Raw genomic sequence first — 27,931 nt, forward strand, 5'->3', positions numbered from 1 at the left:
TCAAGACTGCTTCCATAGAAGATGCCCTGTAAAGATCGGCAGGTGTTTCGGTGGCACAAGGCCTTTTTGGAAGGCCGGTATAAGGTCGACGACGAGGAGTGCGCCGGACGCCCATCCACGACCACCAAGGCCGCCAATGCGACGCGAGTGAGGGAACTGATCAACTCAGACCGACGATACGATATAAATTCCCTCACTTTTCCCAGTTTGCTTCTTAGCCCATTTCCTGAGCAGCAATGAAATTCCTTTAACGATAGCGGCCTGAAAGCATAATTGCACTATGCTGGAAGGCAAACAGAAAGCACCAAAAAATGAGAAAAATAAATTCATTTTTAATTTCAACTAGATGAGAGGAATCATGCTGGTATGCCAACAATGCATGTCAGGTATAAATAATATAAATTTCATACACCACCCAGAGAATTAGTGGCCTTATGAAATTGAAATGCATAAAGGAATTTAAGTGCCTAATCAGGAAGCAGCCGTTTCTTCATTCGCGTTCATGTGCACACACTCCCAGCAAGTCCAGCTAGACTCACTACTATGTGCAAGAGAGAGACCATTCGATTCTTATCGTAGGCCAAGTATGCGTGATGGGAAATTCAACAGTCAGTTTAAGAAGGAAGCTGCATACACTGCATGCATCAGACTCCTTTCACTTTGGCCACAACTGATGATTCGAGGTAGTTGGTCAGTCAAGAGAGGTATTGGAAAAAAAAATGCGCCTTGAACAAGAAAGTTTTTAAATATTTCTTGCTCAACAAAACAAAACATCACATTTTTGAAATAATCATCACAATATTCTTTTCATTTGAACATACAAATATACAACCAACCACACACTCACACACCAAGACATATAAATGAGTTAACTTGGATCCTCTGCTGCGGGTCAACGCAATGCGTCTCGTGTTTCACAGCCTTTCCCTCATAACTCCTCTTTGTCTCACCTTCTGGATCAAAATGGATCAAAAGACTCTTTCGAGAGTGACATCCAAAAATATTTGGTCAGGCAACTTCTCTCCTAGGGTATCCACTCCTTGAGTCTTCGAATGGAACTGGACGAAACGACGCTTGACCTCAGAGAGGAACACTTTTTACATGCAGTACAACTTGTGCACTCATGACCCAGGCACACTAGCATGACTCCCATGGGTCTAAGCCTCAAGGGGTAAAGAAATGCCAATCGTACTAAACACGGTGAGATCTTGTGGTGGCCCCCTTGCGGCACAAAAAGTCAAGTGATGATCACCCCTAAAAAATGCTGGAGACCACTTTGGAGTGTTTCCAAGTCCCCTGTCCCTCACAGGACCAACATGCGCACACTGCCATGCCCACCAGCCGAGCCGCTGCCTCTGGTAACTGCTTGCTCCCCATCTGGACAGGAGTACCGACACCCATGAGTGGGGAAGGGCGGCACAGGCACTTGAGCCCCTGATCGAATTAATCCACTTCTCCCATCTTGCCCCCCCCCCTCTGACATGCTCACCCCATGCCGTCTGACCCCGCTGTCTGCAAAAATTAGACACGTCCACACACTTCCAAGAAAAAGAAGAAAAATAAAAACGCCATCCCAGCTAAGTTGAAAAACAAATGAAAGGAGAGAAATGCATTTAGCTGGAAACGTCTTTACTTTTTACTTTCTTTTCTTTTAAGGAACAAGCAAAATATAGAAATAACAATTCTGGGCACCATGTTAACAGCTGTACACATACATTCTCACTCTCTTGCACAGACACACACCAATGCAAGGCAAGAGGCACATGTATTATACCTCCCCCTCACACACACGCATGCACACACACACACAAGAGCAATGGGCCCCTTGATCGACTCCTTCACTCTTGCAGAGGCTCCAAGCATTGAAGAGCAGAAATGACTTCTCCGGGGGAAATTCACTGGGATATTTCAGATGCAATGTGGAATTAGGGTGAGCAAAATGGCCATGGTTTCCATGGCCACCTCCTCGTTGGACACCTCCCCCTGTGCCGAATGGCCACACACGAGTTCCACCTTCTCCATCTCCTGGCCTCCCTTTTAAAAACAAGGCACACAAATACACAGACCGGGTGCCCACTCTTACATGCATCTGCACACACAAACAGACACCCTCGGGAACATACGCAAGCAAGAATATACACACTGTATGAAATCCTCTCTTTTCCTATCTCACTTCAACAAATACTCATTTAAACACCATTTCGGAGGCCTTGCTTTGTGCTGCACACCCCCACCTATCTCTCCAGCCACTCCTCTCTCTTTCACTCGAGTGCCAGCCACCCTGAACTCCTTCAGCACACACCAACCAACGCCAGTCGCTTCTTCCCCTACCATACACACACACACAAACTCCCTCTTGTGGAACTCCCTTTTAGTCTTTCAAACATGGCAACACAAGGGGCCACTTCTTGTGCACACAACACGGCAACCGCGTTTGCCACCCGATTGCCCCTCCCTGAGCCTGTGCCACAACCCCCCTCCTCCCCCCTTAAGAGCAGGAGGAACAAATGATGTCACCACGCAGGCCACCGCTTCCCCTCCCCCACATGAATACACGCTCAGGCATTGCTCGCATTCCAAGTGAAGGACATCTGCATTCACACCGTCTACCCTTGCGTGTGAAAATAAGGATGAGCCACGGCGGGGGGTGAGGGAAGGGAGGGCATCACGAATGTGAGACCATGACAGCAATCAATCACTAAGATGTCATCATGTCATTTGAGGATGCTGACGTCATGTTGGGTCCTTTGAGGGAGTCATTTATGTCCCGACGGAAGTGTGACAGGTTTTGCGTGAATCTGCAAGACAATTGAGGGGGAGACACACATTAAGTGTACGAGTACAAATAAGACCATTCCACTGCTTAGTTTCACAAGCACAACTCTCATTTATAAAAACAAATCATGGGAAGTCACATGAATAATAAGATCTGCTGCCTTCCACATCACAGTTCACAAACATGTCAGTAATGCATAGTTATTAATGAAGGCGACCGAGAGCAGAGGTCATTTGCACCAGAACGGATGGGTGGATAATCTGGCATGGTTAGGGTATTATAGGAATAGAGAGAAACCCAGCGTCAACATTAGCATAGCTTTAACGAAATGTGCCAAGCACATAGCACCCTAAGTACAGATCGAGATACAACTGAAAAATCCGGCTACCACCAGGATGCTAATCCAGGCCCTTGGGGTGGGATGCCATTACATTGGCCACTGCCACGCTGTCATTCCGATCTCCACGAACATGTTTCTCAGAGTTCAGGACTGAATGGAATAGCACTTAAGCTTTTCTTCACGAATAAGAGGAAAATGATTGAAGGCATGCAACAGAGAATGTAATAGATCAGGCATTTGGTATATTATTATTAACACATTGTAACCCACCAAATTAAAAGTCCTGCAAAGCCACAATATTATCATTGCCTTCATGAAATAAATTAAGGGCTCAGATGATAAATATGAAGCCGTTCCGTGGAAATATGAAAAACGCATTCATTAGAATTGAAAAAAAAAAGAAAAATTGCAGTGGCAGGCAAACATGAAAGGGATTTGAGAATTCTGGGAGGAAGCCTGCATGATGTCGCTGGGACCAAAATACATCAGTACCCACACTCAATCACACAGCAAAACTTAATCTACCCACTCTCATGGATCACAATCCATTGATTTCACTACACACCTTTAAAGTGAAATCACATTAGTTAATGTTTAGCACAACATGGTGCCATAACACCAATTTTTTTCCAGAGAAATTATTTCAAAATTATGAACTAAATAGCTAAAAATTCCATTTTTAACTTTTTCCTCTTCACACATGCTGTCATGTATTGGACCAATGGAATGCCTTTTCTGATCATGAAATAGGATGATGAGCGTTATAAAATTATTTACATGAAACACTAGGAAAAAAAAGCAAAGCTCTTCATCTCTGATGGCAACGTAATCAATCAGCAGGGATGTGTTCTTCATCCAACAGCATGTGTTGGATGAAGAACACATCAGTAGTGGAGGTAATGTTTGTAGGAAGTATAGACCCAAATTCTCAATTGTATACTAAACTAAATAACATCTCAACTAAGGTTTCCTTACACACACACACACACAAAAATATCTCCGATGCTTACAGAGCATGTAAACACGCAGCTAAGCACTTACCCAGGGATGGTGACTCCTCCCAAAAACCATTGAAAAAAAATGTTGGTGCCCTAGCCACATTCGCAAGGGCAACTAATGTCTTGTTTACACCACTCCTGTAAACCCTTGAATGATTCATCCCTGTACTTGTCACATTTATGTACTAATCACCTTTTTACACTATGATAATGAAGTAGGCACAGGGAGAGAAGTTTGAAATATGAATGTTCATTTTGGTAGCAATTTAAGCATGAGTAAACTTGAAAACTGGGAATTGGCAATTATTAGTAAGCAGTTCTACAAAATTTGAAAAACATACCGTAATTCCTTACCCACGAATTGCAATTTTTTTCACCGATATATGCTCTAAAACCAGCTTGTATCTTATGGGCCTAATGGTATACAGAGGTATGATTTCGACCAGTACGCACAAGCCAATTCACCAGAAAAATGCTATTCCATATTTTTCTCCCATCAGGCATGAAAAATGGTTGTCTGTGTCACAAATTTTTATGATAAGTGTTTTGAGCCAGCAGACCCAGTTAATATAATATAATTATTATTAATTAATTTAATATACCCTTGACAGTACATCAACAGATCCACTTCTCAACTGCTAAGTAAACCATTTTCAAGTCAGCACCATTACAACACCAGCACATTTTATGAGACAAGATGAAATTGTTATAAACATAAACATGGCAGCTAGTGTTTTTAATGCATTAAAACAATAAAATGCATGCAATATTAATGTTAGCGCTTAGATAATTCCAAAAATTTAATAATATGCATCTTCCTTCAAAAAGAAATCTTCAATAATGCAGTAAAATCCTTTGCATCATGGCCTGAAGCTTTTCTGATAAATCCAAACACTAAAGACAGTTAAATAGCCCCATAAGCTCCTTTGACAAAAATTATCACAGGTAAACAAGGGGAAATGCTAGGCTTAACAATAGAAAGTAAGTCCCTGACCAGTCATTAAATGAACTCTGGGTGTTATAGACTAAAATGGCCTTTTTATAAAAATTTTTGAAGTGAACTTTTTTCATTTTCATTGAAACTTTCTCAATACCCATATTTGCATTGAATGAATATGTTTGTTTACCAGATGCACACACTCCTTTAATCCAATTCAGCATGCCTCAGCATAGGAAATTGCCTTATTTTGCAAGTTCACCGCCCACTTGCAAGAGAGGAGGGTATTAACTATATGAATAGAAGAGCACTTCATGGCCATTAAACACAAAAATGGAAGAGCTGTGGTTAATGGCATGGCAATCCATTCACAACTGAAGAATTTACTTAAATCCATTTCTGCTGTCCCTAACTCTCTTCATAAAAACACCCAAGAGAATGAAATGCCTCCACTGTCAATACCACATTGGCAAGTTGAGGAGATAGATTTAGGTCGCAGCTGACCCACCTGTCCCTGTTCTTGTTGAGCAGGTTCCTCTCAATGCCATCCATAAGGTTCTCAAACCACTGTGCCATCACTGCCTGCTTGTCTGGCGGCTGACTCCGGATTATGGTCTCTCGCAGTTGGTTGAAATACTGTTTAAGAGAAGAGATGGTAAAAATCATTAATTTAGTGGAAATTGTGAGTGCACCTATCTTTCTACCTGACATTAAAAAATGTTTTCATCAGCTTATCATGATGTATTACTATTTGAAAACCATGGCTAGCAAAAAGTGGATAGCTTGTCTATGCACCTTAAATTAATTCTACTGCTAATACTCAGTGGTGGGAAACTAGGGAAATCCATTGTATTTCAAAGTTTGCACACTCAACTTGATTTAGCTTCAAATAATGAAATAAATCAAATTTGGAAACATTGGTGTAATACCTATTCAAGCTCTAAAACTTTTACAAGGGAGATGTTCTCATTGGTAATATAATCTTCTGTGATGCAAATGTGAGCATGGATGTTTTGTTTGAAACACTCATTGTTTCTTCAAACAGAGCTGGACATTAAAAAAATGATGATCCCAGTGTTCTGGGGGAGTATGGGTTGTTAAGGGAAAAATGCATTAAAAATAAGATGATGGCACAGTCAAATCACATCGCCAATCTGCCCCATTTCTCGCTCAGAGTTGGCCAGCCATTTTTGCATAAATTCACCAATTTTATGAATGCTAATTGCATCTCCATATTCTTCATTTTGCTTGGAGGTGTTCCAGATTGAGATTTTGTTTCAAACAAAAAATAAAAATTTTGACAAGTGGCTTAATACAGACCCACAACATCTATGTGCATGAGTACATTAGATTTAGCATGATTTATCCTGAGAAAGATTTCATTTGACTTATTGAAGAGCGAAAAAAAACAATTTGTAGAGGTTCATCATCGTCCCTCAAATCCATTCCATGCTTTGAAATTTCAAATATTATTCCAACTAATACTGATTCAACCAAAAATATAAGATCATTTTACCTGTGCTCTCAATTCATGAAAATATTAAAGTTTAGAACATTTGGACCATAGACCTAACATAACTCTATCTTTACTCCATTGCATATCATGCTCACTAGTTTGCTAGCATTGCTCCTGTTACGAAACTCTTTGGAAACCATTCAATTAGCTCTCACTTCTTAGAATGTTCCATTTGATAAAAATCAAGATTTAGTTCAAACGTTATACAAACCATCCATTTATCATGACTCAAAAAAGGAAGACGAGAGGGGGCATGCGTCCAATGAAAGGAAGAGTACACGCCTCTTGCTCACCCACATTCCATCCACACCCACACAACTATCAGACAAACCCCTACCCAAACAATGAAAGAACAAATGGATGCCCTCAGAGACAATAAAAATCTTGCAAACCTCTTCATTGAGCAGGATCAGCCCAAGGAGTGGACGGGACATTGACCATTGGTTGCGACAATCCTCATACATTATGACATTGAGCACCGTGGAGAGGATCTGCCGCAAGATGTTTGGGTTGAGCTCCAGTGTGTGCAGGAACATGTCTCCCCCTCCCGAGGGGCCACCTGCCACGCCCCTTGCCCCTCTCCTGTTCTTCTTGCCTGTCGTGGAGAAAGGATAACACCACACCAACGTACAACATTAGAGGTCAAGCATAAAGAAATATGACGTGAACTCTTGAAGGTCAATTAGCAGACCCCGGAGGCCACGCTTTCTCACCGTTTTAGGACTCCGCACTCCCCTCCAATATTTTTCCATCTAACATTAACCAAAACATTTGGCACACAACCGGGATTTTCTAATTGAACAGGTTGACTAGCAAGGGAAATGATGTACTGCTTCATGCAAACACAATAAAAGGGACTGCCGGCAAGGGAAAGGTCCAATTCAGCACTTTTCACCCTCCTCCCTTTTCATTTGCCAAAAGAATACTCGCGTGTTGAAAGACAACTACAGATGCCAGCAGTCTTCTGCTATTACTTGCCAATCAAGGGACTCATTGGTTCTTTTAAGGGGATCTTGAAAAAATTGTGTCCATCAATGGAATGTAGAAAAATATATTACCGGTCAACTGCAGTGAAAATCTTTGCCAAACATTAAAATTGAAATCTTAAGAAGAGAGGGCATGCGATTCTTCCACAGATGATGACTTAATTGCAAGCGCTCCTCTCTATTCCACTATGGGATGCATGCATTCAATTCCTACCTTTTTGAGTGAGCTGCTTGAAGAGGTACGTGACTATGTGGTCCAACGTTGCACAACAACCAGTACACACCATTGTGTCTGTAAGGAAAGCACACAAAAAGAACATTCACATCAAATGTTATCAATGAATCAATATGACTTTACTAAGGTATTTCATCGAAAAACCAATCTGCCCACATAAGGTGAAAACCCCTCCCAAGAGAAGGCAAAACCAAAGGTGGGTACCAGCCAGGTAGTCCTTTCACTATTGAACAAAAATTATCACCGACAACAATATCATGAAAATTTTAACCTATTGCTACATAACTCTTTATTACTCAACATTCCAAATAAAGGTCTTTTGCACCAAACATGGAGGAAAAGAGACATTTTTCTGTGCCACGATTTCCTAGAAACAGAGGAGTTCCCTTATCAGTTTCACATTCATATGATGCACATCCAAAATTATAAATCCCAGCCGAAGCCCATTAGGTAATTCTCCACAGGATTACCTGAAATTGTATAATTATATAAACTTACAAAAAACATTTTGACTGCCATACTTAACATCATAAACTAGAAGACGAATATGTCTCATACGACACACCAGTGCACAGTATGGTTATTTTCAATATTACACAATTATGCTTGGATAAATGACTTATAGTTAGCCCAGTCCAGAGTACCTATATCCTAAATATTTCATAATTACTCCATTTATGTATCAAAATGGGATTTGTTAAACATTCAATGATTAACAATGGTAATGCAACAGTTTTGAAATGGGAGTATTTAAGATTACTAAATATGTAAGATATGTAAAATATGTAATTTATGTAAGACATGTAAAATATGTAATTTAATTCTTATTAAATCAATTTGCATTTTGAACAGTCCACATTTAAATGTAATACGAAAAAAAGTATACCGCTAACTCCTCCAACATATCACAACAAAAACTGATTCATTGGTATATGCTAGACACATTAACAAAATCAATGCAAAATGGATAATTGACACAGAAAACGATATCAAATGAATGGGCAATAGATCAAGTGATTGTGAGAGTTGGTGGGAGAACATAACAATGCAAGGTCGTAGTATAAAGGTCACAATTTACATGCAAGCTGTAACGTAACACTTATCATATTCTCTGATCTGCCTGATTAGCATTTTTCACTAATTCACTCCATTGGGAGCATAAAGGGCTATGGTCAATAGAATGCGATTCAAATCATAAAAAGTGAGTGTAGAAATTGATATTATGGACAGAAAAACCTCCCAGGAAATTTTCCTTGAGCTGAATGAAAAGGTACTCAAAATGAGAGCCACCCCTGGACCTATCAAGGGCCAAGGTGGTTTGGCACTAAATGCAAAGGTGCAACACATCTCATTACGTCTCATCACAACCCAGAAGCTATAAGCATAAAATGAGACAATTTGCAGTCTTTTAAGGTGACATGCACTTGGGAGGAATCCTAACCATCAACCTCCAAAGTTCAGATTAAAAAAAACCATTTCTCCCAAACAATTGTACTTCTATCTCCCTTGCTTCTTAGTATGTCACATTTACACTGAGGACATAGTTATCTATGTTGGTTACCTATTAGTACATCTATTGCAATGCATTACTGCCCTAGCATTATAATGCCATGCAATTACATACAGGGTAAGCCACGACTGCCTTCTCCTTTGTTGGTGTTGGAATATGTGTGTGTGCATCTCCAAAACCCTTACATTTCAGATTCTTTATCACTTCCACCACAGCCGACAAGGTCAACATGCATTACGTCATCATCCGTGAGTGTCAGCATGGAAAAATGATTCAACAAACTTTTAAGCACAAATGAATGGGGGCACAACAGGCACATGTACCCCAGGTGTGAGGATGTGGCAAATGAGCAGCATCTCTGCTGCTTTTGGGGGAAAGAGATCCACAACAGAGGACTGCTCAGAATGGAGGACTGGCCATACTAGGAAGGACAATGCAAATGCCGCCACAGATAAGGGTGGGTGGTGAGGGAGCATGTGCCTCCACAATACATTAACCCCTGCAAAGTCCAAGAGAGTTGTGAGTCAGCATTTGAAAGGGAGAGGGCATGGGGCGTGTGCCCTCATTGCAAAGAAAGATCACATGGCTCCATGGATGGCTCGTGGGACAAGTCCCAATGCCTCTGGGATACATGCCAACCCTCACTGCAAAAAGAAAGCATAGATAAACAGGCAACAACCGAAAAAGTTATCTTTTTTTAACGCTTCCAAAAACACTAAATTTCTAATAATGATGAATGACAATGCAGGGCATTTAAACAAACCTGTTAGGTGGAGGGAACAGGTAATAATATTTCAAAACTCCCTCTAAATGGCTGGTCATCATATAGTTATTCAATTGCATTAAATAAATTTAAAAATCACCAGAGAACTTTTAGAATAACACTACTTTAAAATGTTCTTAGGCAGAAAGAACAAAATGATTTAAATCCAAAATTGCAGCAGACTTAATTCAGTCCCAACCATTCAAGCACTGTAAGAGAATTAAATTATTTTTTTTAGCCAGTAAAAACCTTGTTTATATGCACTCTAGGATATGTAATCCTCCATAAAATGTGATTCATAAAAGTTCCCTCATTAAAGACAGAAATAGCTCAACCCCTTCTCCTCTGAGTATCCTTTGGGAAATATTTTCAATCAATTATAAGTACTCAAAATGAAACATGCTTATGATTTATACATTAAATCTGATTAACAGTTCAACACTTAAGCAGCACTTCTCAAATGATTAACTTTTTGTAGAATGGTTTCCCATGTCACTCTTGGTGTGATCTAGAAGAAATAGCACACCGTGCAGTCAGTTAAGATTAAATTTAAAATGAGGGTGAAGCAAAAATCATACAACTCAGCTGTGAAAGAAAGAAAAGACCAAGTACAATTCAGAGGAAGAAGTCATTTGATGCCCAGAAGCAATCAACTACAGTTAAAGGAAAAGCAAGAAAGAATCAAGATTTTCAACATGCCACAAAAACCAAAAGCAGATCACACAGAAATTTGCATGTGAGTTGATGAAGCCACTCATTATTTGTCAAAATTTCACAGACAATACATATGTCATATGTAACAGCAGTATTCAAAGAATCTTTGATGCAGCTTTTTGTATAACTTGTATGGTACAGCATAATCTATTGGCATCCAAGTCTGTACAAACAAAAATTTCCAAAGTATTACAGATAAACGTTTATGTAGGACTTTGGAGCAGGCCAGCTGCAAGAATTTCAATTCAAAGCACCCTCAATAGGCTGACATTAAAGAAAGTCCAAAATTATGCTTCTCCAGATGCAGATGGCCACCAGGGCACTTGCTTTTGTAAATAGATATTTGGTATAAATATTTGGTTTTGGGCATGAACAAATACACCGGCAGAAAGTTTGAATCAAAACCACACATGAAATGCGAGACTGCAAAGATGATCTTTTTTTGACCAAACTAACTCTTTCGCTGGGCAGTACTCACCATTTTGAACACTAAAGCAACTAACAGTAGTATCCTTCAAATTAAATTAAACTGTTCATTTGAAACAAATCTTTGAGCTACATCTATGGAATGACATTGAGTGTGATGCTTCAACTTGTACACCTCCTAGGCCTACAAGAGAAATCACAAAAGTGAAGGGCATCTGCTTGAGGCATTAGACTGGCCTACCCTGCCCCAAGTATGTCCAACGTGATTTTTGTGACATGTTGAAGATGTCACACCCTTTTATACTTACATTTTCAAAACCAATCACTCTAGCAATAAATCAACTTTCCCAAAATCCCCCTTCCTTTGAAAAATCCTTTGCACTCTTATGAGAAAGACAACTAAGTGAAGATGGAGAAAGAGTTTTGCGCATAACATCACTTCATATGATAAATGACCTAACTTAAACTACAAAGATGCTCCTGGATTGAGGGGTCCACCATACACAGGCCTTAATGTTAAATTAAGTTGCCCTTTGGAAAGTTAAATAAGCAGCATCCAGCAGATTAAGCAGACACACATATGCATATCAGCCGCCTCAAGCCCAAATCTACACAGCCCAGGGAGAGCATTGTCGCTGGACATGGCTTGCAAAATAAACAATATTACAGACTTAAGCATCAAATTACAAAATTCTAATCGAAAAGTTACACAAACTGAGAAACAGCCAATCTGTTTCTGATGACTAATTCCCACATTAGTGCCAAAAACCTGATTCAAAGAAATTTAAATTATTATTCAGTTAACTTACTGAAGTGAATTTTTGAGTCACTGCTGCACTACAATACTAATATTACTCTGTGTTACATGCTTCTGATGGAACTACCCTGAGAAAGAAATAATTTCAGAACACAAACTTTCATGAAATATATACACAATAAAATATTTACAGAGAATACTCACAGTTAAAACCTTGACGCAAAGAATTTCATTAAGCAAATTGAGGTAGAAGTTATGAAATATTCTATGCAATCATGTGCAAGGTGCAGAAGCACAAGAATGAAAAAAATGAACCATGGATCTCTGATTACCACATCAATGCCAGTGCATGCGACAGGCTCTTATTGAAATGAGTCTATATCACATAAGATAGCTGCAGTAGCCAACTTAATGGATGGTGACTTGCAATAATTAAACAACTACGTTGCTCCCGTTTTCAAACCATGAGCATTGTCCCCTTCGAATCTCCTCCTCATAATTGTAAGAGGACTTGAATAAAGAGTTATCATATCATTTTCATAATTTGTGCACAAATTTATTATCAAGGTATTTTATTTCCTCAATGTGTAATACATATGAGGTGCAAGTTTAGTTCCTTCTACTCCAGTAATGCATCAGAACCGGCCATTGTGGGTCGAAACATGTTCAGTTCGGCAAAGATGGAGGCAAGACGCAATGCTGCATTGAAATGTTGCCCTTGCCTGAACAAATTCCACCCAAGAGGGCTTGTTAATGCTTAAGGAGGCCAATGGTGGGTGTTTTTTTCTTCCTTTAGCACAGCTGGAAGATGGTTTAAAATCTTTTTAAGATGAAGGACAAATCAATTCCAAGGTGTAGAGGTGTGGCCCCAAAGCTCCAATACTGCTCTTATGACAGACTAAACATTTTTGTTCATCCAATTCCGCCATAGAGGGAGAAGATCATCAAATGAAGCTAGGAGCACTATCATAAATACTGAATATTTCAATGGGTGCCACCCACTTGTTGGGAATTGAGAAATTGCACACGAGCTAAAAACAACAAAATTGAAATTTTGCACAAATTATGAGAATAACAATTTTTAAGATCACTCTTTGTTGAACATTGCTCAAGGATAAGAAGGATGCATTGGTTGGGCAAATGGTTCATGTCCATGGTTCAAGTCCAAAATAACTATTTTAATGATTATTTCATAACTTAGTCATTTTAAAATCTCTTAATATATTTCAAAGAGCAAATTTGTCTCCCAATCCATTAATAATTAAAAACCATAAAACCCAAATCAATGCTCCCAGTAAAATTTATTAGCTCTAATGCCAACCTGCATTGTTCAAAACTTTATAAAATTAGCTTTACAGAGAGGTAAACTGACCAAACCTTATACCAGTCATTAAACTCACTAAGTCCTTTCCACACAGTGTTTTCAAGAGTATCATCACTGCACAAGCACAGCAAACTCTACAGATCTAAATCATGTTTCGGTGTCATCTTTTCAAGTCATGTTTATGTTTCTGCATCATAAATTTTGGGCTTCTAGAAAGAGAGGCCACAAGTTATTCAAAAACTTACACATGCTCACACACAGACTGATCAAAAGGACACCAAATTATTATTTGTGGTGAGGGGGAGATAGGGATCCGTCTGGCTAGCAAGGGTAGGAGTAACAAGGAGGGAGGAGGAGGGGTGGGTGGGCGAAGGAGGAGAGCAAATGGGTCTCCCTCACACCAAAACAACATGAAGACAGCATTCACATTGTCAAAGAGGAATAGCAACCATACACACATTTACTAAGGTTTCAGGTAAAAAGTAAACCTGCCTCCGAAGGGATGATGGGGGGAGATCAAAAGGTAAGGAGACTGAAACAAAATTTACACAACAGGGAATTGAAAAATTGTTGCAACACAGCAACCAGATAGGAGTCTTTCAGAACTTAGCTGAATATCAGATTCTTCATCGAAGTAATGGGAGAGAAGGTTTGGATAACACAAACATGGATTGAATCGGCAACACCTAAGGTGAACCTGCACAGCCCTTGGGGCAAGGGAAGGAAGTGGAAGGGGGGACAACAAATCACACTTTCACGAGACAGGGAGAGAGAGAGGGGTTCGCCTCTTTCTCTCTTGGGAAGGGAGGGGGCAGGAGGGCGAGCACACTGCCACTCCTGGCAAAATCACAAAACCACAACAACACCCACAATTATGATTCCACTCCTCCTATGGGAGATTGCATCACACAACTGACAAACGGGAAATGTCTTCCTATAGTAAAAGGACAGCCTACCAAAAGGTACTTTGTAGAAATTCTATACAAAATTCAACACACACAAGCAGTGTACAACCTAAAAGATGCATTTGACATGTCCAGATGGCACCTTAGAAACTACAGAAATAGCTGCTTTTTTGGGAGCATTGGCTGCCTAATGGTTCAAGCACTTTGCCATTGAACAGAGGGTACCAGGTTCAAATATGATTGTCACTTCTCAACACCCCACACTTCACACAACGTATATGACTTTTCAGGTGAGACCTTTAAAGAAAACAACCATATGCAAAGCCTCTGGTCACCCTTATAGCTCAGCTAATGCAAGAATTGCATGTGCCATATAAGGCTTAGTGCTATGTCTCGTTATTGGTTTTGCATGATTCCTACTAATTTTTAATATAAATTTTCTCTCTGTTCCTTTAAAGGTTGCCCCATACATTTTGCTCCCCCCTCTCTATACACATCCCTTCCTGCCTCCACGGTAGTTGTGATGCTAGCCTATGGCAGACAGGGGGGTAAAAAGGAGGCAGGGAAAACCAACCCACCCTGGCCCAAAGAGTACTTTAATACAAAACAAGGCAGGCTTACAAAAGAACAACCTGCACCTGGCTTCCGGTTCTTCAAGCTAGAGAGTCATTTCGCATGCTATAATCTTCCATGTTAAAGTAAAAATCCCCAAAGAAACTAGATTAAAGAGCTAGTTAGGATTCAAAGCAGACATGTAGCCAAACAAACTGTAAAAACCAGCGATAAGTTATGTTAGCTACACAAAAAACAATTAACCATCATCATTTAAAAACCTTTCGTTAGGATGGGGACTTTGAAATAAAATTTAGTTTTACTTATTTGAAAGTCAAGATTTGTAATGGAAATATCAAATTGTATGAATTATTGATAGAGTTTAAAATTATTAATATAGTTGAAGTATTAATGCCACACAAAAACTCACCCGGTTGGAAAGTTTAAAAAATAACTTCATACACATTAACACCCCACACTGTACAAATCCCCACATTATACAGCCCTTTACAAGTACATTAGGTTAACAGAGGATTTTAGTTGCACAGCCAACATAAAATATACACCCGGCTATCTACAGTGGCATCACTGACTTCAGACTCTGTGACATTTTCCAATATAAGGCCAAGCACTATTTTCCTATGGCCATCATGACAAATGCACTCCCACAGGTACTTAAAGTCTGAAAATCATGCTTATGGACAAGAGAAAAAAAGGCATCTCAGGCCCCTCAGGAATAGACAGACAAAAAGCCTGCTGATCACCAAACGTCTGAACCATTCCAGGCTGACAGGGAGAATTGGTGAATATTACTTTAGCATCCTGCGCTCTGTACCATTGATTCTTTAAAGAGATACAACATTAAATCTAGAGGTAAACGTTCAACTTCGTTGCTAATGGCAAACATCAGACTGTGTGTGGCTCCTAAATTAAGGGTATCACTGATCAATCCATACGGTATCATACCAACTTATTCAATGATATTGTAATGTGGGACATGGCCTGCATTTCCCCATTAGTATTGCATTCCTCCACTGGATTTGCGCAATCAAAAGTTCTAACCAAGCAAAATCAAACGCTCAACACTTATAAGTCTATGTTAGCTGTTACCCAGGGGGCACATTCAATAACCTGTAGCAGTAGCTCAAAACTACAGATATTAGCAAAACCTGACGTTTTTTCATATAGTGAAAAACCTAAGATAAAAATTAATAGAATAATTACATGCAATATGATGTTAATGAGGGGATTAGTGGCAATGACAAGACAAATATGGATACCAGCAATGAGTGTTGCAGCAGGGTATGATTGAATGTGGACGCAGTGAAAAGTGAATAAATGAAATGGAGGAATAAGTGAATCTATCATCACAAAGGGTTTTCCGTATTGAGATTACCTAATTTACTGTGAGCCTAATAACATAACACTTTTGACTTCTTGATGCCTATATCCAGTGCATGGAAATGAACAGGGGTTTGGTATAAATATTCAACTACCTGCCTAGGACAATTTTCATCTAATAGCTATACTTGGCTTGAATAAGACAATACAACCCTCTGAACGGCTGGGCTCCTGCTTTGCATGTGTTGTTGCACTTCATTGAGGCATAAACACGCACGAGTGCTAATCGTTACATTTTTAATCCAATTGAAGCTAACCAAATTGCTGAAGGTAAATCAATAAAACACATGTGGTCAAATCTAACTGCATCAGATAATAAATCCACTCATATGTGAAATGTACAAATTATTCACCCCATGTAACATATTAGGCACTATTATATGTTGCCAAAGCAATAACAAATAATTTTAAATTTTTGCACTCTTCAATGTTATGTAAGCATGAGAGAGCATCAATCTTAGAAAATATGACAAAGTTGTGCTACACATCACAACTAAACATGCAGTGCAAACACAAAGTTGAGGAAGAACACATTAAGATCCAGGGGCCATAGATGATGACCTTGAACATTTTTCTTCAGTTCTTGTTTTCGTACACACAAATATTACTATCCTTAGAGGGGGAGCTTATGGATGCTTCACTAAAAATGTATGTACTACACAGTTATGCATAAGACTAATTAGACCAAACTTATTGCCCTATGAAAAACTATTTCCATCAGCATATGCTCACCACAGCTTACGTACTGGTGGTGGCATTGCCATTGGCTCAGACTTTCTACCAAGATATCATCATTGTTTCTGGTGCTTAAAAAGCTTCAGGTCATATATCCATTTAGAGTGTGGGACAAGACAAGAGTAATCAACCCGAAAGGTTGGCTTGGAAGGTGAGGTTAGAGCTAACCCAATAATAATCTCAATGGTATAAAAGATTCGAATTTCAGGGTAGAAAGGGGGGCAATTCCTTATTTCCTGTATGGTCTACAGTTTCCCTGGAAGATCTGGTGCTAGCAAAAAAAATCACAGACCTTGCGTGAAGCTGTGGGTGCCATTTTCCACGAGAGATCTTATTCTGAGGCATCACCTAGCACCTCTGGTTCTGATTTTTAAATGCATTTGGAAAATGCTTCATAAGTAAAACTTGTATTCACAAGCTTGAAATCGCCTACACTACATACAAAATTAAACTAATTTTTCTCTATTTTGAACATGTTACATAGTACAACCAATGGATACAACTCTTTTAAGTTTTAATATTCTCGTATTAATAGAAGATATCAATACATTCACTGTAATACATCTTAAGATGTTATTAGAGGCTGTGAAGCAACCATGTTATTCTAATTTTTAACAATAGCAATCCCCATGAATTATGAAAACTGTGAAAAGTGCACTTAGGTCTTGAAGTTCTGTGCATGACTGATGACTTTACGCCACAACAAATGTCTACTAAAGCAAAGCCCTCCAGTGATTTCATAAAAATCCTACAACATTATTTACTTAAATGTTTCTCCAATTCATTTGTTGAACACTACTTAAATGTATAGCCAGCTGAGTCAGCAAAACTAGTGAAAATGATTATATATTCCAAAGAAAAGCAATCGCTTAATGAATTTAGTGGTGTTGAGGCAATACTTTGTAACAGCATTGGCTAGTATTGATCAGAGTGGAAACACTAGGTGGAGGTAGATGCCACGGAAAGAGAGGTCAAGTTCCCTGCCATTTACATATTATTCCTTACTGTCACTCTTAAAGCACAACACAGGTGCTGACCAAACAGCCCAAGAACAGTAGAGGTAGACTCTGGCACAGGAAGCAAGAGTTTGGGATGCTTAGCTATCAAGCACAACCTACGAAAAGTATCATGGAATGGAACTGGAACATGGGCGTAGAAAAGGAATTTGATAACTTATTGATGGGAAAATATTATGAGGAAGGAAAATTGAGGAGGCCCTGATGAACCCACAAGAGGAGCTGGGCTATTTACTCAATGTATAGTGCAGCTACGGTCGGTCCACCTTCACACTACCACCTTCCAAAGCCAGTTGGGGTTATCCAGATATGAGTATGTTCACCTATATTTTTTTAATTATCTTTTTAATTAGCAAAACTAAAAAAGGCCAAATGATGTATTTTAAATATATCCCAGTGACTCATCATGCACTGCTATATGCCAGCATTGTCATTGAAAGATGTTGAAAACCTAATGGATTAGGAACTACCTGACTCTTCTCACAACATGCACGCAAGGTGATGTTGCCAAGTCCAAACAAAGATCAGTACAACCACATCACCAACCACATTTTTTGACCTGAACCTACCAACAGCAGAAAAAGCAACAAAGGAAATTACCGCAAGTGTCCTATGAAACCTCCAACTTACATTTCTGAAAGGACCAGGGAAAATGTACATGAAATCAAGGCTTGGGGGAAAAATAATTAAGAAGTGTATTGCCTTGCTTTATAAATAAAATAACTCACATGATTTTTCTGGCGAATAGACAAAATTGAAAATTTGTTGGGTTTCAAATAAGATAGCACTGCAGAGCACTGACATTTCAAAGACAAGACAGCAACTAGAACATTGATATTCTGCAACACTACCTGATATCTAACAGCATTTTAATAAAATAAAGAACATAAACATCTATTTTCTTATTCAAACAGGCCCAAAGACAGCGAGTAAAAATGAGTTCATCCCAAAATAATTTCATGAACTGACCACCTCTCACATAGAAATAAGATATTTCATTCCATTGAACCGAAATCTGAAGTGCAAGTACACAACATTTCCTTCAATGTTAACCACATTTGTGGTTTCTACTTGATTTTCAACATTTTATGTTTTTAAAGCTGTTTTTAAGTAATATAATATTAATCTACAAGAAAAGGAAAAAATATGCTCACTAAGGTCAACCTACAAATGTGGTATTATCTGTTAGATGGTTTTAAAAAAAAACTTCCTGCTGGGAAAAAGTCATTCACACATTCTCGATTACTATGCTGACATATCATATAACTTCCCCATTAATCATTTTCAGAAGATCAACATACTTACTCTTAATCTAAAATTCTAAAGGTCAACATACTCTCATGATACAGTGAGATTGAACATTGATTCTGGATTCTGGTATGAATTCTGAGTTTTTCAAAGAATTTGTGGTTTTAATTAACTTTCAAATAGACCTAACCTTACACCCAAAACTTGCAAAAAGCCACAGTGCCCTTCCTCCACATAAGCACACAAATATCTCCCAGCACCAAATAGCCTAGCCAAAATAGCAAATTTTAATTTTGTCTCAATTCATTCCCAGGTCACACACCATTTCTTCCAATATTAATAATTATTCCTAAATTCCTATTCCTAAATTTTGCATATTACAGTAAAATCCATTATTTATACTCTTCTAGGGATCCCAGAAAAATGTGTATATTGTACGAAAAAGGGAATATTTATTTTTACATATTTAATTACCAGATTAAAGGTAAAAATAAGAATCAGAAAAACTGAAAAAGAGTAGGCCTTAGAATTCACAAACTCAACAAATGAGAATCTGGGCTACCTTGAGGTTTGATTAGTTCAATCTATGGTTCAACGTTAAAATTTTGCGATGAAAATAAAATTATATTTGATTCAGTGTAGTTTTGATGCGATGAAGCAAGTATCAGTACTTTCAATTATTCAGGAATCCATCACTATTATTAACTGTTCCATTGAGGCAGGGCAAATGATCCCAGTAGACAGTCACCAGTTCTTGCAATTGTCACATCTCATCATGTTTGGGTCAAAGTCATTTTCATTATTCAAATTTTCCACTTCTTCCACGAATCTTTTATGATCAGAATAATAACATCCGATTGCGGAAGGGGGAAAAGTATTTTGATTCAAAAGTAGTCTCATGGGTAATCACCCCCTGCCACACACCCTAGCAGTGGCTTACAGGGTAATATGTAATGTAATATAAATTCTTCCCTAAAACCGTTCATATCACTGCTCTCTCTCTTAAGTGTATTTGTATGAAATTAAGCTAAAAAAGTATTTTATAAAGGCTGATATACACGGGTAACTGCTTCAGAATGGTATTTTTTTCATTCTACCATAAAGTGATGGAAATAGTGGGAAAACTGAAAATTACAGAGTAAATAAAGGGTTCCACACACGTTGGAAAAACAGGAAATTGTAGAGAATGTGTCAAAAACATTGCAAATTGTGGAAAAACATTAATTCAGATAATGAAACAACAGGGTTTGACAGCATTCAAATGCTCAAATACATTTTGCAGACTAGCCATAACTTCACATTACAACAAGGACACCTGCCCATTTTTCCGATTTCCAGCAGAGAACTTTCCGTGCATGTCATTAAATAGTATGCTCCAGTCTCACAGACTCTCTCTCTAAATGTATGCATTACAGTACACTCTGTAATACCTCTCTAATATCGCCCTTTATAATATCTGCTCTTTTCCTTTCACTCACTTTGGCATTGTACAAGGTCGATTATGAATGGCCTAATTCACAGAGGTCATAATTTCATCCACCTAAGATAAAACCACAGAAAGACTAGCCACAAAATATTCAATGAAACATTATAGCAAATAAAAATACAAGGGAATGAATAACTAATGCGAGCCGAAAGTAATCTGAGACAGCTACTTTCAAAGTAATATCATTGGATTTCCATAAGCAGGTAATTTACCTCTTACTTCTGAGGCTAACAACTTTAACATTCAACGTTTCATCAGAACAATATCCAGAAGAATTCGTTCTCTAAAAAGTGTACACAAAAAACAAATATGTATCAGGTAAAATTAAACAAACAGAGACAACTTCAGAGTTTTATGTGACAAGAAGAACACAAGTGTCCATTGGAGGTTTAATACTTTGGATATGGTTAACAACAACTTAACAAATAAGGAGAGGGATAAATTACTACAAACAAAAACTGGCCCATCACGCTATAAGACAGGAATCAGTTAAAATATAAAATTATGGAATTCATTAACGAGGGGAGCAAGACGACCAATCACGAAAGAAGCTACAACAATTTTATTGGGATAGGATAAGGTAGAATAGTAGGTACTTCCTCAAGATAAACAATGCTGACTGAAAACAACACAGGTTTATCACATAAAGTAAAAAACCCATACGTATTCAAAAATATGAATGTCCATGTAAGAAATGGCACCCAAAGTGGAAAGCAGAAGACTGGGAGTGTTGACAATCCCCAAAAGAATGTTGATCAGCAAATGATTGCCGTGTGTGCAGCCAACGACAAACCTCCAAACAAAGATAATGTTCACGAGGTGAGTGAACTTAAACCACTATGAAATGATGCTTACAATTGTGGACCCAGTGTATAGGGAGAACCTGCCGCAAGCCAGTCCTACAACTGACTTTCATTCCTACTATTCAGGTGCAATCTGGAGGGCCAACAGGAGGTCAACTGTAGTGTGGTGTGGGGTTGGTTGGGTCAGCCATGCTCTTGAATGGGGAGAAGATGTGCCGTGGGGGGGAAGGTGAGGGGGGAGAGGGAGGGAAGGAGTGCGCCAGACGGACCCTACCTGTGAATGCATTGAGGTTCCCACCTAGAGCAGTCAGTCCCTCTGAGATGGACGACAGGATGTAGAGGAAGACAGCAGGCTCAAGGGTTGCTAGGAAGCTCATGTGGTCCTGGGCAAGACACTCCAGCAGAACGTAGTATGTCTGCGACAGCTTGGGATAATCCTGGAACGAAATGTAAGTATCTCACGTGGTAAATGTGCAACAACATGTCCCATATGGGAAAGGATAGGAGTGCTGGCTCCAGAGGGAGACACTTGCAGAGAAAAGTTCACGGGAAACAATATGTGTACTTCCATGTTCCAAGATCCCTGATATGCAGCAACATCAAGCACAGAATGAAATGCAACATGAAATACTCCATTCATTTAAGTTTTTAAAACCGATTTCTTCATAGTAAACAATTTTAGATGCAATAAATGGTTGTCATCTAATGTCCCTGCAACTTTTTTTGGGATTGCAAAACAATTAAATTCATAATAGGTGAAGCCATTACATTTCTCATAAAAAAATCCGTAGTCCCCAAAACTTCATCACCTTTTTTGGTAAGTCAACCAGCACGGTGAAATAATTTTTCACAGCATAAACACGAGGGTAAGGTGAAAAGTTCTCAGCCTAAAAATGAAAGATTGCACTTTTCAGTTAAAAAATTATTTTGTTTTTTTATATAATCTCCCTTGACTTCAATACACTAGGTCCAGCGTTTCTCCAATATCAGTATTCCTTCCTGGAAGTGATAATCTGGAAGGCTGAGAAAATATCCATTGGTGGCCCTCTCAACTTCTCGATTGGAAGTGAAGCGCTTCCCAGAAACAAATTTCTTCAAGTTTAGAAACAAATGGAAGTCTGAGGGTGCTAAATCAGGAGAATAGGGGGGATGGCCAAACAAATCACACCCCAAATCCTATAGTTTTCCCATCGCCAACACACCTTTGTGAGCAGGTGTATTGTTCTGGTGAAAGATGATTTTTCATCTACAAGCCAGGCCTCTTCTCGTAAATTTCAGCATCCAGCTTGTCAAGAGAATTGGAGTAATATTCTAATGTAACTGTACTGCCTTTCACAAGGTAATCAACTGACAGGATCCCTTTCGCATCCCAAAACGCACTGGCAATGACCTTTCCGGCAGATTCGATTGACTTGGCTCTCTTTGGCACTGAACCACCGGCTTCCACCCACTGCTTCGACTGCTGTTTCATTTCTGGGGTGTAATGGTGGACCCATGTCTCATCCATGGTGACAAATCACTGCATAAAATCGATTGGTTCCCTCTTGAATCGATCAATACATTACTGAGATAATTGTTTGCGCAATTGCTCTCGATCGGCATTCAGCAAATGTGACACCCACCTCACGCAAAGCTTAAGCATCCCTAATTCTTTGTGTGAGATGTTTTGCACCCTTTCTTCCAACATCCCCACAGCCTTAGCTATCTCACTCACCCATCGTCCAACACGATATCGTGCACCTTTTCAATGGTTTCCTGTGGATGTGGTTTTTGGCCATCCTTCATGTGGGTCATCTTTGAGGGATGAGCAACCACATTTAAATTCAGCCACCCCCTTTTTAACTGTTGACATTGAAGCAGCAGAGTCTCCATGCCATTTTACCAACTTAGGATGAATTTCCTTAGGGGTTAATCCATCCAAAATGAACAACTTTATGACTACACGAAATTCAAGTTTTTCCATTTTAATGAAAACACAAAAGACGTCTACTGCAATAACACGTGTAAAAAAACTACTCGAGAGAACAAGTGGAAACTCATCTTACGAAATAATGACACATGCACCCAGGCAGGAATCATACATTTTCACTGATTGGAATGACATCTGTGTCAGGCTGAGAACTTTTCACCTCGCCCTCATATTTCATTGTAATATACATTTTACAGCCATGTGAAATAATATCAAATATAACACAAATGAATGTTTTAACTTTGAATCACTAAACTTATGAATTTTCTCTCATGCTTTTATTGTGTGCTCCCTTTGACCGACTTACCTAGAGCAGGGCTCCTCCCTCAAGGCAAGCGAGGGAGAACCAATGAGTTGTGTGCTATTGTATCACTTACAGTTTGGGAGCAAACATTTTATTAACTCCGTAACTTTCAACTCAGTCAAGTAGCTGCAAGAGGAATGAGAAGCCATTGTTGCTAAGTCTCATTCCAGCATTCTGAAGGAAGGTTGATGTAGATTTGGCAACCTCTTGAGGCACAAGATTTAGGTTAGTCACCCACTTAACAACTTTCCTTAGATGCCAAGTATTGGATACATAAAATGTGATGGTCCATATTCAAGTCTTAAGAGTAATTGAAGAGAGCCCATAAATGGGGTAGAAAGCCTAATGCATACTCACCCGCAGATCGGTCTGCGATATCGAGAGGAGGAGTTTGACGAATGTGTTGAGTGCATTGTCAAGGGCTTCATCACCATACAGCCGGAACACACCAAAGTTGACATAGTTGCCACAGAGCGCTGCCTTTAGCATCGAGAAACACACTGAGATGCCCTTCAGCTTCAGGGGGTACGTCTGTCCCTTGGGCACTTCTACTCCGAGTATGTGCGTGCCTGTTTAGGGTGAAGTTCAAATGGGAAATGAAAGGATTGCAAGGGGTGGATGGGCAAAGCACCATTTGAAGGAATCAAGGAAGGGTTGTGTGGGTGGATGGCTTCACTGTCTGATGGTTCAAGAACATCATGGGCCACCCCCACTCTTATATGCAACACACACAAATGGACACTTCTTAAAAGAGAACTCTTGAGGCACTAACTTGATGCCTAAAAAATACATAGCATTCATCCAGATATCCTATTTTCCAGCAGCAAGACACTCAAGCTATGCTGTTCGGAGTTAACGTTCTCAAAAAAAAGGTTTTGTTTAAAGTTTTGTAAAAAGACCCTTAAAAAAGAATATTTGACTGAATAGATATGATTGTTTTCTTGTGGGACAGTTACACCCTTAAAGGAGATTTACATCCAATCTTTTAACTTTCACTTGATAAAGTATGAACCTCATGCAATTTCAGTTGCAATTTGAACTTTCATATCCACCTCCCTAAATGTAAAGGAAAAGAAATCTAGCATAACCATGATGACTCACTCACCGTAGCTGCAAATAATTTTACTTGCTTCTCGGAACAAGAGGATACCATTGGGGGAGGAGACATCACACTGGAGCCTCTGCGATCGGTTTTGAACCATCTCAGCAAACAGCTTCAGGACAGGAGTGGTCACTTGTGGGTCATGGTTCCACAGCTCTATGGCATGCAGAAGAATGGGCGTATACGCCGGATATCTGTTTAGAGCGCTAAGGAAGTACAGGAGCAGATCCCATCCAGAGATCTTCCGTCCAAAAGTGATAATTATGGCTACAGCAAATAAAAGAATATGACTAGGTCCAAAATTTTCAATCATTCCCAATAATGGTATATGATTACAGAGACCAACTATTTGGAAAACACCTCTCCAGCCCAAGATAACTGCTGAGAGAGAGGGAGAGACACAATTACCTTACCCGAGTTTTATGCCCGAATACCTTTCTCCTCTTCATGATGGGAGAACTTAATGACTTAACTAAAATTATTACTATGAGCCAGCTGTTGTGTTAAGTTTTGCTTTCATGAAACATAGTGATCACTCCACATTTCAATGACTGTATGCTCAACTTTCGATTTCACTGATTCAAGTTCCTATGTCCTTACAGTCAATGTAAAGCATCCCTTTCAGACCTGGCCTGTCTCCTGCCTCACCCACTCAGTTGCTCTCACGTACCAAGCCTAATATGTCAGCCCCACAAGGTGATTAGGCCATCTCAAATAAGGCTTACTTTAAGCTACAAAGCACAAAAGGAATGATGCCAAATACATAATAAAATAAATTGATTTTTGACAACGAAAATATACAATCCAGAACACATCATTTGATAATTACATGGATAACATCACTCTAAATTAGGAGGTCATATTGAAAATATTAATCTATAAAATTTTCATATCCTTGATTTGCAAATTCTGGCAAGTTGAAGGAACAGGAAGTAGGTCTGTCCATGCCCAGATATTATGTTCAGAATCATGTTTGGCTCAACACTGCTTGATGTTTCCCAGAGTGTCCACACAAGTGTCATTATTAATCCTTTGTATACATTTCATGGGTAGAGCTCACCATGATATTTTCATTTAATTTTGCTGTATTCTTATGCTTGATAAAAGGTTTCTGACACAAAGAAAGCAGCAACATTTATGATGGGAAATTTGAAATGACACAATCGTTCAAGTAACTACAGGTAGAACTCCTCAAAGTACCTTAACTTGAATGCACTCTCTTAGTCTTTGCACTAATTATTACAGATATGCATTTATTCATTACAACGCGTGGTTTTCCTGGGAAGTAAAGCCACATAATGGCTATCACTTAACTATAGACCCAGCAAATATCACCTTAAGGCTCCACATTATTGGCACAAAATACTAAAGAAAAAATGTAAATTCGAGGTTGGTGTTATAAATAAGCGATTTCCTCCCAAGGCATCTTTTAATGGGTTGATTTTGGTGCTAATTGCCACTGGATGATTTCCGATGAATTAAATTAATTTTTGCTCAGCATATTATTATCAGAAAATCATCAGAACCCCTAATTTCCTTTAACATAAGTGTGAAGAGATTACAACTAGTGGAGATGCCTTTATATCATTTCCAAGTCCAGTTCCAAGTCAAGAATGAAAATTACCTAAAGAATTTAAATGGAGTAGTCAAGTCTAAGACAATAACAATTACGAGAAAATTATATGAAAACATCAGAAGTATTTCAAAGAAAAACAAAACCACTCCGCAAACTGAATTCTCACTTCTTGCCATCATCTTAATTTACTGTTTATCAATTAACACCACTTTAACAGGCTGAGCCATCACAGTATATCACATCACATATCTTTCTCATCTCATTTGGCATGTAGAAGAATCTTCTGGGGATCATCCTCCACTCACAAAAAGGCTTTCAATTGGCAGGAAAAATATGACTCAGGACAAAGAGTACCAAATAAGGACTCTTGTAAACTCTTATTTGAATTATTTGCAAATTTAACCTTATATTGTTTGCGTGCGTTTCACCTTGGTATGTTTATTAGAGAACATTATTATCCACAAATGACGAATACCTGATTATGCAACCAGGCATCTGCCGGACATTCACTTGTCATCCAAAGCAACAGCATTGTATTGGCTTTCCACTTACAGATTGCATCTTATAATCATCTACCCAAACACACAAAAGATGCTGTGACTATAGGTACATTTCAAACTATGTTAAAATCATTCTAACAAGCAAAATATTACTAGAGTACAGAAGAATTTTTAAACTATAACCAAAAAGCTTTAAAATAACTCATTTTTGAAGTTTATTCTGTGCTTTCTGACTTGCCCTATATTTTTCAAATGGTGAAAAATAACATGAAATTATTAATATAATGGTACTAGACTGAAGGGACCATTGTGTATTTCATGCACTCTACTTGCAACTACATGTTTGTATTTTTTATGAATCTTGTTCTTCATGTAATTGTAGACATGGGACGAATAAATATTATTAATGTGAATTAAACATAGATAGTGATCATGACAGTCGACATCAGAGAGAAGTGCATGCATTGAACCGCCCCATCCTCCCTCCAACATTCCAGAACCAGAAGGATACATCCAGTCAAAGAGCATCATGTACGAAATCTTGGTGTTGAATGCAAAAGCAAGTCCCCGCAAGTCTCTTGCGAGTCCAATGAGGGCTTTCTTGGCCTCCTCGGCAGCAAACAGGGGTGTCTCGGCCGATGCCAGCATCTGGCCAATGGACTCAAATGTTGCTGAGGTGAGAAAAAGAGAGGGAGAGAGAGATATAAGGGCAGGCAGAAGACATACAGGGGCCAGGGATGGATGAGGTCACAGGTGACCATGAGCAGACAGCATACTCAATATTATGCTGGGCTCCCAAGAACATTTGTACATCAGCATTATTAGTATTGTACACAAAACCGAAGGGTGCAGTGTAGTGAAGGATCAGAGCACTTGGGTAAGGCTGAGAGATGTGCACATGTTATGTTCTTGTCCACCAAAACCTTCCTTAAATGAAAGACAGGCTGCTGCCACCACTAGACTCTGTCTCTCCCCACCCAACCAACTGACTCCCCACTCTCCGCATCCATTCGCTACACACATGCACTTCATGAATACATTGAACTCCATAA

At 39.0% G+C, this 27,931-nt stretch overlaps 1 protein-coding gene across 3 annotated transcripts in view; it reads right to left on the minus strand.

The window, feature by feature from the left end:
- Positions 1-649: 649 nt before the first annotated feature.
- Ranbp16 (Ran-binding protein 16) overlaps positions 650-27,931 on the minus strand; it is a 55,627-nt gene continuing 28,345 nt past the window's right edge. For 2 of the 3 annotated variants that reach the window (XM_071591643.1, XM_071591644.1), the window contains exons 15-22: positions 27,391-27,550; positions 24,807-24,997; positions 24,059-24,270; positions 21,703-21,865; positions 7,768-7,845; positions 6,960-7,162; positions 5,560-5,687; positions 650-2,798 (exon numbers count right to left, since the gene is read on the minus strand). In XM_071591643.1, the coding sequence (XP_071447744.1) occupies positions 2,699-2,798; positions 5,560-5,687; positions 6,960-7,162; positions 7,768-7,845; positions 21,703-21,865; positions 24,059-24,270; positions 24,807-24,997; positions 27,391-27,550 (1,235 nt within the window). In that variant the 3' untranslated portion in view covers positions 650-2,698. The remainder of the gene's footprint in view (positions 2,799-5,559; positions 5,688-6,959; positions 7,163-7,767; positions 7,846-21,702; positions 21,866-24,058; positions 24,271-24,806; positions 24,998-27,390; positions 27,551-27,931) is intronic. The other variant, XM_071591646.1, reaches the window with a different exon arrangement.

The sequence above is a fragment of the Hetaerina americana genome, unplaced genomic scaffold (assembly GCF_022747635.1).
Source record: "Hetaerina americana unplaced genomic scaffold, ioHetAmer1.1.p SCAF_5, whole genome shotgun sequence".
Classification (NCBI taxonomy): domain Eukaryota; kingdom Metazoa; phylum Arthropoda; class Insecta; order Odonata; family Calopterygidae; genus Hetaerina; species Hetaerina americana.